General features: G+C 43.4%; 1 protein-coding gene across 3 annotated transcripts in view; it reads left to right on the top strand.

The window, feature by feature from the left end:
- The first annotated feature begins 4860 nt into the window (after positions 1–4860).
- Positions 4861–12339, top strand: part of LOC307081036 (pleckstrin homology domain-containing family A member 7-like) — a 134289-nt gene continuing 126810 nt past the window's right edge. For all 3 annotated transcript variants that reach the window (XM_079744051.1, XM_079744049.1, XM_079744048.1), the window contains exons 1-3: positions 4861–5058; positions 6475–6551; positions 8187–8244. In XM_079744051.1, the coding sequence (XP_079600177.1) occupies positions 4994–5058; positions 6475–6551; positions 8187–8244 (200 nt within the window). In that variant the 5' untranslated portion in view covers positions 4861–4993. The remainder of the gene's footprint in view (positions 5059–6474; positions 6552–8186; positions 8245–12339) is intronic.

Below are 12339 nucleotides of genomic sequence, written 5' to 3'. Positions count from 1 at the left end.
AACGTCACGTTTTATCACAAAACAAAGTCATTGATGTAATATATTACATATATGTATATAATACGTAATACATATTTATGCAAGGATAAACGGGTGACCCCTATAGGTCACCTTAGATTGGTGTACTGGTACTTTGTTGTAAAGATGATGACTGAAGTTCTGGGGTCACGCTGCCTTCAGCCATGCAGGTGGCCCTTACTCCACATGCTTCGGGTTCAACTCATACAAATTGTACCGCATTTCATGACGCATGGCAGCGTCATGAAGATGGATCTGGTCTGATTGCCTGATCACGTTTTAGATGAGGTCACTCTTTTTGTTATTAAAAAATTATTTATTTTGACATTGGTTAAACATAAATGGATGCACTTGAATGCTTGACTCTACTGCCCCCTTATGGTACATTTTGCACATGTGTTCCTACTTGCCAGGTCGCCGTATACGCAATCAAATTGTTATTTCAGTCAAAGTTGACAATTAAGTGGTTCTGTATCGTATAGAGCTGTTAAGGTATAAAACGATTGCGATAGAGGTTGCAAATACCTTGGAACCTTGCCCTAAAAAAATAATGTGCATTCAATGTTTAAAAAAATATATATTTTTCACATTCTATTTCTCTGTAATATTATGATGTATATGTTAATCATGTAAGGCCTGGGCTTCTCCGAGCCAAAACCTTCCCTTGATGGTAGCATGATGATGATGATGTATGATGATGTGCACTCGACTGGAACTCAACGCTTATATACACTAAACAAAGTGCTCTTGAACTCATCATTTCGGTGAAATGTCTCATCGAGCCAACATGGGGATCAGTTCTATCTGTATGAGGAGGATATACCACGGCAGGGTAGGGAGGTTTTGGTGTTCGACTCCCAGGCAGTAGATTCTGGGTTCAATCCCGAGTTCTGGGTTCAAAAATGCCTTTAAGCAAACACAAGCAGAATCCCCTGACCGACCTGTTTCTCAGCGACATGTTCTGAATAAATACTCTCCAGTCGTATGGGAGGGCCTCCCCAGGGGTCTATAGGTTAACTGTCAGCGGGGCGTGGCCGCTAATCTCTTTCATCAACAGATGGACCTTGGAGACTGTCAGCAGCCTGTAGTATATATATATACTACAAGCTGCTGACAGTTGTAGTATATATATTCAACCATTCCAAGCCTAGTCCATCCATCCAGAACACCCCACCAGTTCTTTAGCAGTACCTCCTCCTTCTGCCCTTTGAGGTCAGTGACAGTATCCAAGGTCAACAACACCAGGACCGAAGACCACACACACACACGCACACACGCACGCACGCACGCACGCACGCACGCACGCACGCACGCACACACACACACACACACACACACACACACACACACACAATTCTGCTGTTCTGCTGTCCTATGGCCCGGTCCTTTGGTGTGTGTAAGAGTGTGGCTGGCTGGAGGACAGGCGAGAGAGGCCTGAAGGATGATGGAAGTTTATAATCAGGAACAGTGTAGGATATAGTGTACAGTTGTAAAGTTCTGGTGATACACACCCCTTTCTAGTAGATAGTTTATAATCAGGAACAGTGTAGGATATAGTGTACAGTTGTAAAGCTGTGGTGATACACACCCCAGGTTAGTAGATAGTTTATAGTCAGGAACAGTGTGTAGGATATAGTGTACAGTTGTAAAGCTCTGGTGATACACACCCCAGGTTAGTAGATAGTTTATAATCAGGAACAGTGTGTAGGATATAGTGTACAGTTGTAAAGTTCTGGTGATACACACCCCTTTCTAGTAGATAGTTTATAATCAGGAACAGTGTAGGATATAGTGTACAGTTGTAAAGCTGTGGTGATACACACCCCAGGTTAGTAGATAGTTTATAGTCAGGAACAGTGTGTAGGATATAGTGTACAGTTGTAAAGTTCTGGTGATACACACCCCTTTCTAGTAGATAGTTTATAATCAGGAACAGTGTAGGATATAGTGTACAGTTGTATAGCTCTGGTGACACACACCCCAGGTTAGTAGATAGTTTATAATCAGGAACAGTGTAGGATATAGTGTACAGTTGTATAGCTCTGGTGATACACACCCCAGGTTAGTAGATAGTTTATAATCAGGAACAGTGTGTAGGATATAGTGTACAGTTGTAAAGTTCTGGTGATACACACCCCTTTCTAGTAGATAGTTTATAATCAGGAACAGTGTAGGATATAGTGTACAGTTGTAAAGCTGTGGTGATACACACCCCAGGTTAGTAGATAGTTTATAGTCAGGAACAGTGTGTAGGATATAGTGTACAGTTGTAAAGTTCTGGTGATACACACCCCTTTCTAGTAGATAGTTTATAATCAGGAACAGTGTAGGATATAGTGTACAGTTGTATAGCTCTGGTGACACACACCCCAGGTTAGTAGATAGTTTATAATCAGGAACAGTGTAGGATATAGTGTACAGTTGTATAGCTCTGGTGATACACACCCCAGGTTAGTAGATAGTTTATAATCAGGAACAGTGTGTAGGATATAGTGTACAGTTGTAAAGTTCTGGTGATACACACCCCTTTCTAGTAGATAGTTTATAATCAGGAACAGTGTAGGATATAGTGTACAGTTGTATAGCTCTGGTGACACACACCCCAGGTTAGTAGATAGTTATGTAGTAATTAGTAATGGTGGTTTGATCTGAGGTCTGATCTGGTTTGATCTGTTTGGGTTTGATCTGCCAATATAAGAATGAAGTAGAAGAAAAAGCAGAAGGAGACGGACGAGAAGGAGAAGGAGAAGAAGGAGGAGAAGGAGGGGAAGGATAAGGAGGAGAAGAAAGAGAAGGAGGAGGAGAAGGAGAAGAAGGAGAAGAAGAAGGAGAAGAAGGAGAAGGAGGAGAAGAAGAAGGCGAAGGAGGAGAAGGAGGGGCAGGAGGAGAAGGAGGGGAAGGAGAAGGAGAAGGAGGAGAAGGAGGAGAAGAAGGTGAAGGAGGAAAAGGAGGGGAAGGAGAAGGAGGAGAAGGAGGAGAAGAAGGTGAAGGAGGAGAAGGAGAAGGAGAAGGAGAAGAAGGAGGAGAAGGAGTAGAAGAAGGAGAAGGAGGAGAAGGAGGAGAAGGAGAAGGAGGAGCAGGAGGAGGAGGAGGAGGAGAAGGAGGAGGAGGAGAAGGTGAAGGAGGCGGAGGAGGAGGAGGAGGAGGAGGAGGAGAAGGAGAAGGAGGAGGAGGAGGAGAAGGAGGAGGAGAAGGAGAAGGAGGAGAAGGAGGAGGAGAAGGAGGAGGAGGAGAAGGAAAAAGAGGAGGAGAAGGAGAAGGAGGAGAAGGAGAGCCCCATATCCCCCATCTCGTCTCCGATTCATTTAAAGGTCCGTGATGTGGTGAGAGTTCAGGAGAATCGCCCTATGGGGGAAATCTTCGGCGTTCCAATAAACGGACAGCAGCTCCAGTGTGAATGCACCCTTATTTTGTAACTCATGAACGTGTTATCCTTTAAAAGTGCACTTTGTGTGTTCATAAGGCAGGCCTATTCGAGGTGGTGCACGTTACAACTTTATGATGTATATTATTATATAATAATAGTACCATAATATTCTAGGTTCCTTAGCCTCCATGTCTTTAATGGAGCGTTTCAGAGCTCACATCTCATGAACGCTCTATAGACAGGATATTCAGGGATCTGTGAGGTGCAGATGCCTTCATTAAACATTAACTATAGACAGGACAATCTACAACAACACAACACTGCATACTCCACCATTACCGACAGGCCCTGAGGTATTTCAGAAGGAAGGTGAAAACAATCATTTGTCTAATCCTTTGTTCAGTGTTCCCTCCCTAAGGATCGGCTTTATGAAGTAATGTGACGTCGCACAACTTCATCACTCACATGAGGTACTGCAGGTAAGGAGGAAGAAGGAAGTATACATATTCTAATGCCCAGTGTCTATTCTAAAATAATATAGCAGATTAAACCGCTTCAAAACATAATAATATCATGTTAGGCCGACATTTTGTTCCAAACAAACATTACATCACATGTGGTGCATTATAAACCCCCTTAGTTGGTGAGAGCAACAGCAAAGAAGAGTACAAGCTTTCTACGTTGTCCTTTATGGCCCATGCAGGCTCCCACATGTCCGCTCAGCAGTCTACATGTCACCCATGAGCTCACCCCATGGGTGACACACACTCCGAGGGGCTTGTTACGCTAACTACCAGCTGAGGAGAGGAACACATGTTCCTCAGACCCACCTGGTCGCCAGACAAGGTGGGTCTGTCTCTCTTCAAGTGCGTCTCTCTTCAAGTGGAACAGTTAAGATGCTACTTTAATATAGGGCTGGGTAGAAAAAGGTGTGTTATGCCACAGTTAGAGATATTTCTATAGTTCAACAATAAGAGAGTTGTATATTGTCCAGATTGGGCCTAGGGAGAGGTGAGAGGTTATGGTTTGGTAGTTCTGGTTTATGGGTAAACAACATCCTGCTGGGGTAGAGAATGTACCTTAAATGTGAACTCGCGAGATCTAGTTTCACATGGCTATTATATACCTGCCTTCAGCTAATCAATAATGTAAATAATTATCGGTTTGTCAAAATCATTGAAATGTGAAAGAGGTGTATAAATAAATATAAATAGGAATTCAAATGATTTGGCTTACTTAAAAGTAAAGCAACTAAAGACAGATTTAAAACACAACAGGTGAAGGCTTATTTGCTTGTGTAGGCCATTTTAAAGTTCTTGTAACATCACATTTTGTGGGGAAAACGTTAAAACGTATTCAAGTGTAGCGTTGACAGCAGCGAGTCAGGACGACCCAACCTCGCGATATCTGCATCGTCACATCACGTCTCAGCAGATCCATCATCTGAACCTCCTGCCATTACTGTCGGCGGACGGAAAAGGACGAGCGGAGTCGTTCAGTCGTCTCCTTTAACCCTGACGCCGTCTCCTTTAACGGCCGCTCAGCCGGGAGCAGCGAGGAGACTCCCGGAGAGAAGGAGACGAGAGAGAATGACCCCGGAGCCGGACCATGGCGGATCTACCTGAGAACTGGTCCTACGGGGTGTGCGGGGACGGCAGGGTGTTTTTCATCAAGTAAGACGAGATCTTTACCAGACCCAGTAACGAGTGGGGAGGCGTAGTGTCTCTGGTGTTACAGGTGTTACCGTGAGGCAGTATTATAGTGTAAAGTATAGTGTCTCCGGTGTTACAGGTGTTTACCGTGAGGTAGTATTATAGTGTGAAGTATAGTGTCTCCGGTGTTACAGGTGTTTACCGTGAGGTAGTATTATAGTGTATAGTAGTATAGTGTCTCTGGTGTTACAGGTGTTTACCGTGAGGTAGTATTATAGTGTATAGTAGTATAGTGTCTCTGGTGTTACAGGTGTTTACCGTGAGGCAGTATTATAGTGTAAAGTATAGTGTCTCCGGTGTTACAGGTGTTTACCGTGAGGTAGTATTATAGTGTATAGTAGTATAGTGTCTCTGGTGTTACAGGTGTTTACCGTGAGGCAGTATTATAGTGTAAAGTATAGTGTCTCCGGTGTAACAGGTGTTTACCGTGAGGCAGTATTATAGCGTAAAGTATAGCGTCTCCGGTGTAACAGGTGTTTACCGAGAGGCAGTATTATAGCGTAAAGTATAGTGTCTCCGGTGTAACAGGTGTTTACCGAGAGGCAGTATTATAGCGTAAAGTATAGTGTCTCTGGTGTTACAGGTGTTTACCGTGAGGTAGTATTATAGCGTAAAGTATAGTGTCTCCGGTGTAACAGGTGTTTACCGAGAGGCAGTATTATAGCGTAAAGTATAGTGGCTCTGGTGTTACAGGTGTTTACCGTGAGGCAGTATTACAGTGTATAGTAGTGTACTGTCTCTCTGGTGTTACAGGTGTTACAGGTGATTACCGTGAGATAGTATTACAGTGTTTAATAGTATAACGTCCCTCTGGTGTAACAGGTGTTAGCGTGAGGTAGTAGTGTATAGTGGTATACTGTTCCTCTTAACGTGAGGCAGTATTATACTGATTAGTAGTATAGTGTCTCTCTTACAATGAGGTAGTATTATAATGTATACTAGTATAGTGTTCCTCTTACAGTGAGGTAGTATTATAATGTATACTAGTATAGTTTTCCTCTTACAGTGAGGTAGTATTATAGTGTATAGTAGTATAGTGTTCCTCTTGCAGTGAGGTAGTATTATAATGGATAATAGTATAGTGTTCCTCTTACAGTGAGGTAGTATTATAATGGATACTAGTATAGTGTTCCTCTTACAGTGAGGTAGTATTATAATGGATACTAGTATAGTGTCTCTTTGGTGTAACAAGTGTTACTTTGAGATAGTATTATAGTGTATACTAGTATAGTGTCTCTCTGGTGTAACAAGTGATACCTTGAGGTAGTATTATAGTGTATAGTGACTCTCTGGTGTAACAAGTGATACCATGAGGTAGTATTATAGTGTATAGTAGTATAGTGTCTCTCTGGTGTAACAGATGTTTCTCTCCCGCAGCGACGAGGAGCTCCGTACTACTTGGCTTCATCCCCGCTCTGGAGAATCCGTCAACTCTGGACACATGACGCGCTCAGGTAGATGGCTGGTGTGTTACACATGTTGGTCACATGTTGGTAGCTGTTCACATGTTGGTGACTGTTTACATGTTAGTCACTGTTCACATGTTGATCGCTGTTCACAGTTCACATGTTGATAGCTGTGCACACGATGGGCAATGTTGACACGTTGGTAGCTATTCATATGTTGCTCACTGTTCACATGTTGGTAGCTGTTCACATGTTGTGGACTGTTCACATGTTGGTTACTGTTCACATGTTGGTAGCTGTTCACATGTTGTAATCTATTCAAATGTTGGTGACTGGTCACATGTTAGTAGCTGCTCACATGTCGGTAGCTGTTCAGATGTTGGTGACTGTTAACATGTTGGTCGGTGTTCACATCTTGGTAGCTATTCACATGTTGGTGACTGTTTACATGTTGGTAGCTGTTTACATGTTGGTGACTGTTCACATGTTTGCGACTCACATGTTGGTGACACTTCAAATATTGGTGACACTTCACATGTTGGTGACTGTTCACATGTTGGTAGCTATTCAAATGTTGGTGACTGGTCACATGTTGGTAGCTGCTCACATGTCGGTAGCTGTTCAGATGTTGCTCACTGTTAACATGTTGGTCGTTTTAACATGTTGGTCGCTGTTCACATGTTGGTAGCTGTTCAGATGTTGGTCGGTGTTAACATGTTGGTCGGTGTTCACTTGTAAGTGACTGTTTACATGTTGATCACTGTTCACATGTTGGTAGGTGTTCACATGTTGGAAGCTGTTCACATGTTGGTCACTGTTCACATGTTGGTTGGTAGCTGTTAACATGTTGGTAGCTGTTCACATGTTGGTTACTGTTCACATGTTGGTTGGTAGCTGTTAACATGTTGGTAGCTGTTCACATGTTGGTCACTGTTCACATGTTGGTTGGTAGCTGTTAACATGTGGGTAGCTGTTCACATGTTGGTAGCTGTTCACATGTTGCTCACTGTTCACATGTTGATTTGTTGCTGTTAACATGTTGGTAGCTGTTTACATGTTGCTCACTGTTCACATGTTAGTTGGTAGCTGTTCACATGTTGCTCACTGTTCACATGTTGGTTGGTAGCTGCTCACATGTTGGTCACTGTTCACATGTTGGTTGGTAGCTGTTCACATGTGGGTAGCTGTTCACATGTTGGTTGGTAGCTGTTCACATGTGGGTAGCTGTTCACATGTTGGTCACTGTTCACATGTTGATTAGTAGCTGTTAACATGTTGGTAGCTGTTTACATGTTGCTCACTGTTCACATGTTAGTTGGTAGCTGTTCACATGTTGCTCACTGTTCACATGTTGGTTGGTAGCTGTTCACATGTTGGTCACTGTTCACATGTTGGTTGGTAGCTGTTCACATGTGGGTAGCTGTTCACATGTTGGTTGGTAGCTGTTCACATGTGGGTAGCTGTTCACATGTTGGTCACTGTTCACATGTTGGTTGGTAGCTGTTAACATGTGGGTAGCTGTTCACATGTTGGTAGCTGTTCACATGTTGCTCACTGTTCACATGTTGATTTGTAGCTGTTAACATGTTGGTAGCTGTTCACATGTCGGTGTTTATAGGGGAGGCTTTAGAGGAAGCAGAAAACCTTGAGCTGACCCTCAGCGGTCTTATTCCTACGTTCCAGACCTACCTCAGGGATGGGAGGAAGGATTCACGGACGACGGGGCGAGTTACCTCATCAAGTAAGCATTTCTTTTTTATTTACTGATAATACATTTGTTGGTATAGATAAATATACAGAACACTTTATTGGATAATACAAGTTGAAATGAGATGCAGGGGGCAGTGTCCAGCTCACTGCAGCATTGCATGTTGCCCTCCTGGTTACGGGTGTTACCAACCTAATGCCACTCACTCACTAGTCCCTCTACTAGCAAAGGAAACATTAAACCACAGGATTTGGTATGTGCTTAAGCAACCACGAGGAAATAGTAGTTATAGTCTTTTCTCTAGGAAAAGACACACACACACACACACACACACACACACACACACACACACACACACACACACACACACACACACACACACACACACACACACTTTAGTCTTGTGATCCTTGCCAAGTGATTCAGGTGTGGACTGTAATCATTTTAGAACTGAGTTGTTTTTATTGCGTAGAAACAAGGTTTCATTGAAAATGTTGAAGGAAACTTTTATTCAGTCTCTTCAGATATTCAGTTTAGTTTGGTTCAACTACATTTACTTTAGTTGAGATTAGTTTAGTTCAGTTTAGTTCGAGGGATGACCAGATAATAATTGCTTGTAAGCGACTAAAAGTGTAATTCCGGTGAAAATTTAACCTAGGGTCTTTTTCGGCATGAAGACCCATAAAGTAAGCCCTCTAGACACTTATTTTTGTTGATAATCGAGTAGAGATTCTCAAAGTTGCCCGGAGCAATGTAACAGCCCAAATGGCTTCCATGTTATTGGCTAGGGGCACAGTGAACGCTTACAAATCTGCATTTTTTAACCAATAATATTGCTCAAAATAAATCCCCCCTCTTGATACTTGTCTGTTTTAAATTTGTTGGCACCTCTATTATATTATTTACGGTAGCCGGTAATCGACTTGTGTGGACTTCCTGGAAACATGGACCTACCGGTAAGGCACAGACATGGAAAACAGTATTTTTTAATAAACTTCTGGTATGCTAACTAAGTTGTTTATGCTTTCTTTTATGTGTAGGGACCCTAATCATGCTACTGCAGAGGTTTGATGCTATTTTGAGCAATATTAGTGGTTAAAAAATGCAGATTTGGAAGCGTTCGCTGTGCCCCTAGCCAATAACATGGAAAGCATTTGGGCTGTTAGATTGCTCCGGGGAACTTTGGGCAAGCTCTTTTATCCATTATCAACGAAAAAAACGTGTCTGAGGGCTTATTTTATGGGTCGGAATTACACTTGAAGAGATAGAAGGTGCTGGCTCTGGCCTTGGCCGGTTGTCTTTTCTACTTGAACCCAAACAGTTCAGAGTCAGAGGAGGATGTTCGACATTCTTTAGTCACTGCTCTACTGGTTCAGTTAGTCCTGGCAGCTCACTGCTCTACTGGTTCAGTTAGTCCTGGCAGCTCACTGCTCTACTGGTTCAGTTAGTCCTGGCAGCTCACTGCTCTACTGGTTCAGTTGGTCCTGGCAGCTCAATGCTCTACTGGTTCAGTTGGTCCTGGCAGCTCACTGCTCTACTGTGTGCAGTTGGTCCTGGCAGCTCACTGCTCTGTGTACAGGTGGTCCTGGCAGCTCACTGCTCTACTGGTTCAGTTGGTCCTGGCAGCTCACTGCTCTACTGGTTCAGTTGGTCCTGGCAGCTCACTGCTCTACACGTTCAGTTGGTCCTGGCAGCTCACTGCTCTGTGTACAGGTGGTCCTGGCAGCTCACTGCTCTACTGGTTCAGTTGGTCCTGGCAGCTCACTGCTCTACTGGTTCAGTTGGTCCTGGCAGCTCACTGCTCTACTGGTTCAGTTGGTCCTGGCAGCTCACTGCTCTGTGTACAGGTGGTCCTGGCAGCTCACTGCTCTGTGTACAGAGCAGACCATCCAATGAGGCTCCGCTTCATTCAGTTGATGGATTAGATATCCAGGTTGTTCACTGCTCAACGGATTTGATGACTGGGGAACTGGTGGATTAATGAATGAAGAGACAAGCTTTGTGATTGATACCATTAAGTAGTTTGATCTTTGTTAACCTTAATTGATTTGTTTCCTGGTTTGTTTGCTGTTTGAACAACAAGCCTTCACCAGGGTGTAGATAAACAGCATTATAAACAGGATAACTATCGACTTCAAACATTATATCAAGCACATAACATGCTGACAGAAAATAACATCAAGTGAATATTAAAAAAGCATCCAGATAGAGGGATCTTTTAAACCTAAAACAAAAAATGCTTGCTAAAGGGCCGGGTAGTTTCCGTGTGAGGGCGCTCAACTTGCAGCCCGAAGATTATGGGTTTGACCCCCTGTAGTCTTTAGCCGGGCGCCCTCTTCCCCATGCAGACATGTACCCTGAATTCACTGTCGTCCATCGGTAAACACGTCTGCAATGTTACTAATACTAAACAGGATCATTCTACCGTATCAGAAGATGGCCCAAGATACTGCCTGAGGCTGTTTGCATGCTGACATTTGTCGCTTGTGAGGCTCAGTCACTCCCTCACCTACTCACACTCTCCCAGTACAAACAAAGTTGTCCACTCAGTTGCAACCCAACAGTCCTTAAGACTCTCTTGTTTCGTGCTCACTCAACATGTTGGTAAGGGAGATCAATGTTGTGGAATGTCTCTCACTCTGTCTGTACTCGCACACACTCACGCACTCACGCACACACACATGTTTGTATTCTATGTGTGTGTTTGTTGAAGAGTACTAAGCCCCCCCCTCAGCAGGGGGCATCCAGCATGAAGGGGAAGGGACGAATCTCATGAGAGACAGATAAACCTATCCCAGGAATGCAGAGAGAGGGAGACGGAGGGGGAGAGAAAAAACAAAAGGACAACACAGTTTTTATTTATTGAAGAGAGACATGGCTTCTGCTTACCTGTAACTGTCCAACAGTGGCTCTATGATGGGAACCTTTTGTTGATCATCATAATGAACCATACAGGATTAAGGGATGTCTAGCGAGGAGGCTGCAGGCTCTTGCTCTAGGAGGTCACTGTGGGCATGGGGAAGAGGATCCTGTTTCCTCTGTGTGTCCAACACCAGCCTGCCCTCTGAGGCATCTGAACAGGGACAACTTGATCAATGAAGATAACAGTTAAATCATCTGAAACAATCACAAAAATGAAAGGTTCTCTATAGCAGGGTTCCTCAGCCTTTTTATTACTGAGGCCCAGTGGGTGGGGGGTAAGTGCAGGTGCCCAGACCAACTAGTAGGGGTCGCTATTGCAGCGACCAGGACAGCAATCATTATGCCTGCCTCATCTAATCTAATGAACACAGATACCGTGTAAGACCATTATTAAGAATATAAAGATAAAAAATATAAACAGCTTTAATAATAGACAGTCTAACAACCCGACTGATATGTGATGTGCCATCATGCCAATACAATCTTAAAGATGAGCTTGTTGTTGTAATAGCATATTCAATTATTCATTCATCAGAAAACTACTGTTAGTGACAGTAGGCCCTGCTATGTCTGCAATCAGAGGTATAGAGTGTAAATAAAAAAGCAGATAAAACGGTGCCCTGTGGTACCCCTATGTTAGTGGTGATGATCTCAGACTTGGGGTCATGAACCCTCACATACTGAGGTCTGCTTGTGAGTTAGTCTGTAATCCATGCAACAGTAAATGTATTAAGATTATAACCATGAAGCTTTAGAGTAAAGGAGTGCATGATCTGTACCTACGCCCCCCCCTTTAAGCAAACTGAAGTAGGTCTTGAAATGCCCTAAGATGCCCCAGCACAGTCCTCTCAAAACATTTCATTTCATGTGAGGTCAACGCAATAGGTCTTAGGTCTTTAAATGCCTAAGCATTAGGTTTAATACAAGGTACACACAGGTACAATACAAGATGCTGGAAGTTTTGACAAAGACAGAGACAAGGAATACAAATGATGTAGCACCCCACACAGCTGATCAGCACATACTTTAAGAACGCACGGAATGATCCCATCTGGGCCAGTGGCCTTATTTTTAAGTCGCCTAAGCTTAACTCCTCAACAGTGATAGTTATTGGGGGGCAAAGAAAAGGACCATCCCAATCTTCCTCCAAGGACATTATGGATTGTGTTGGTGAGTGATTATCTGGGTTGACTGTAGAGTCAAATC

The sequence above is a fragment of the Pollachius pollachius genome (assembly GCF_949987615.1).
Source record: "Pollachius pollachius genome assembly, chromosome: 9".
Classification (NCBI taxonomy): Eukaryota; Metazoa; Chordata; class Actinopteri; order Gadiformes; family Gadidae; genus Pollachius; species Pollachius pollachius.
The sequence above is the reverse complement of the archived record's forward strand: the minus strand, read 5'-3'. Positions and strand labels throughout refer to the sequence as shown.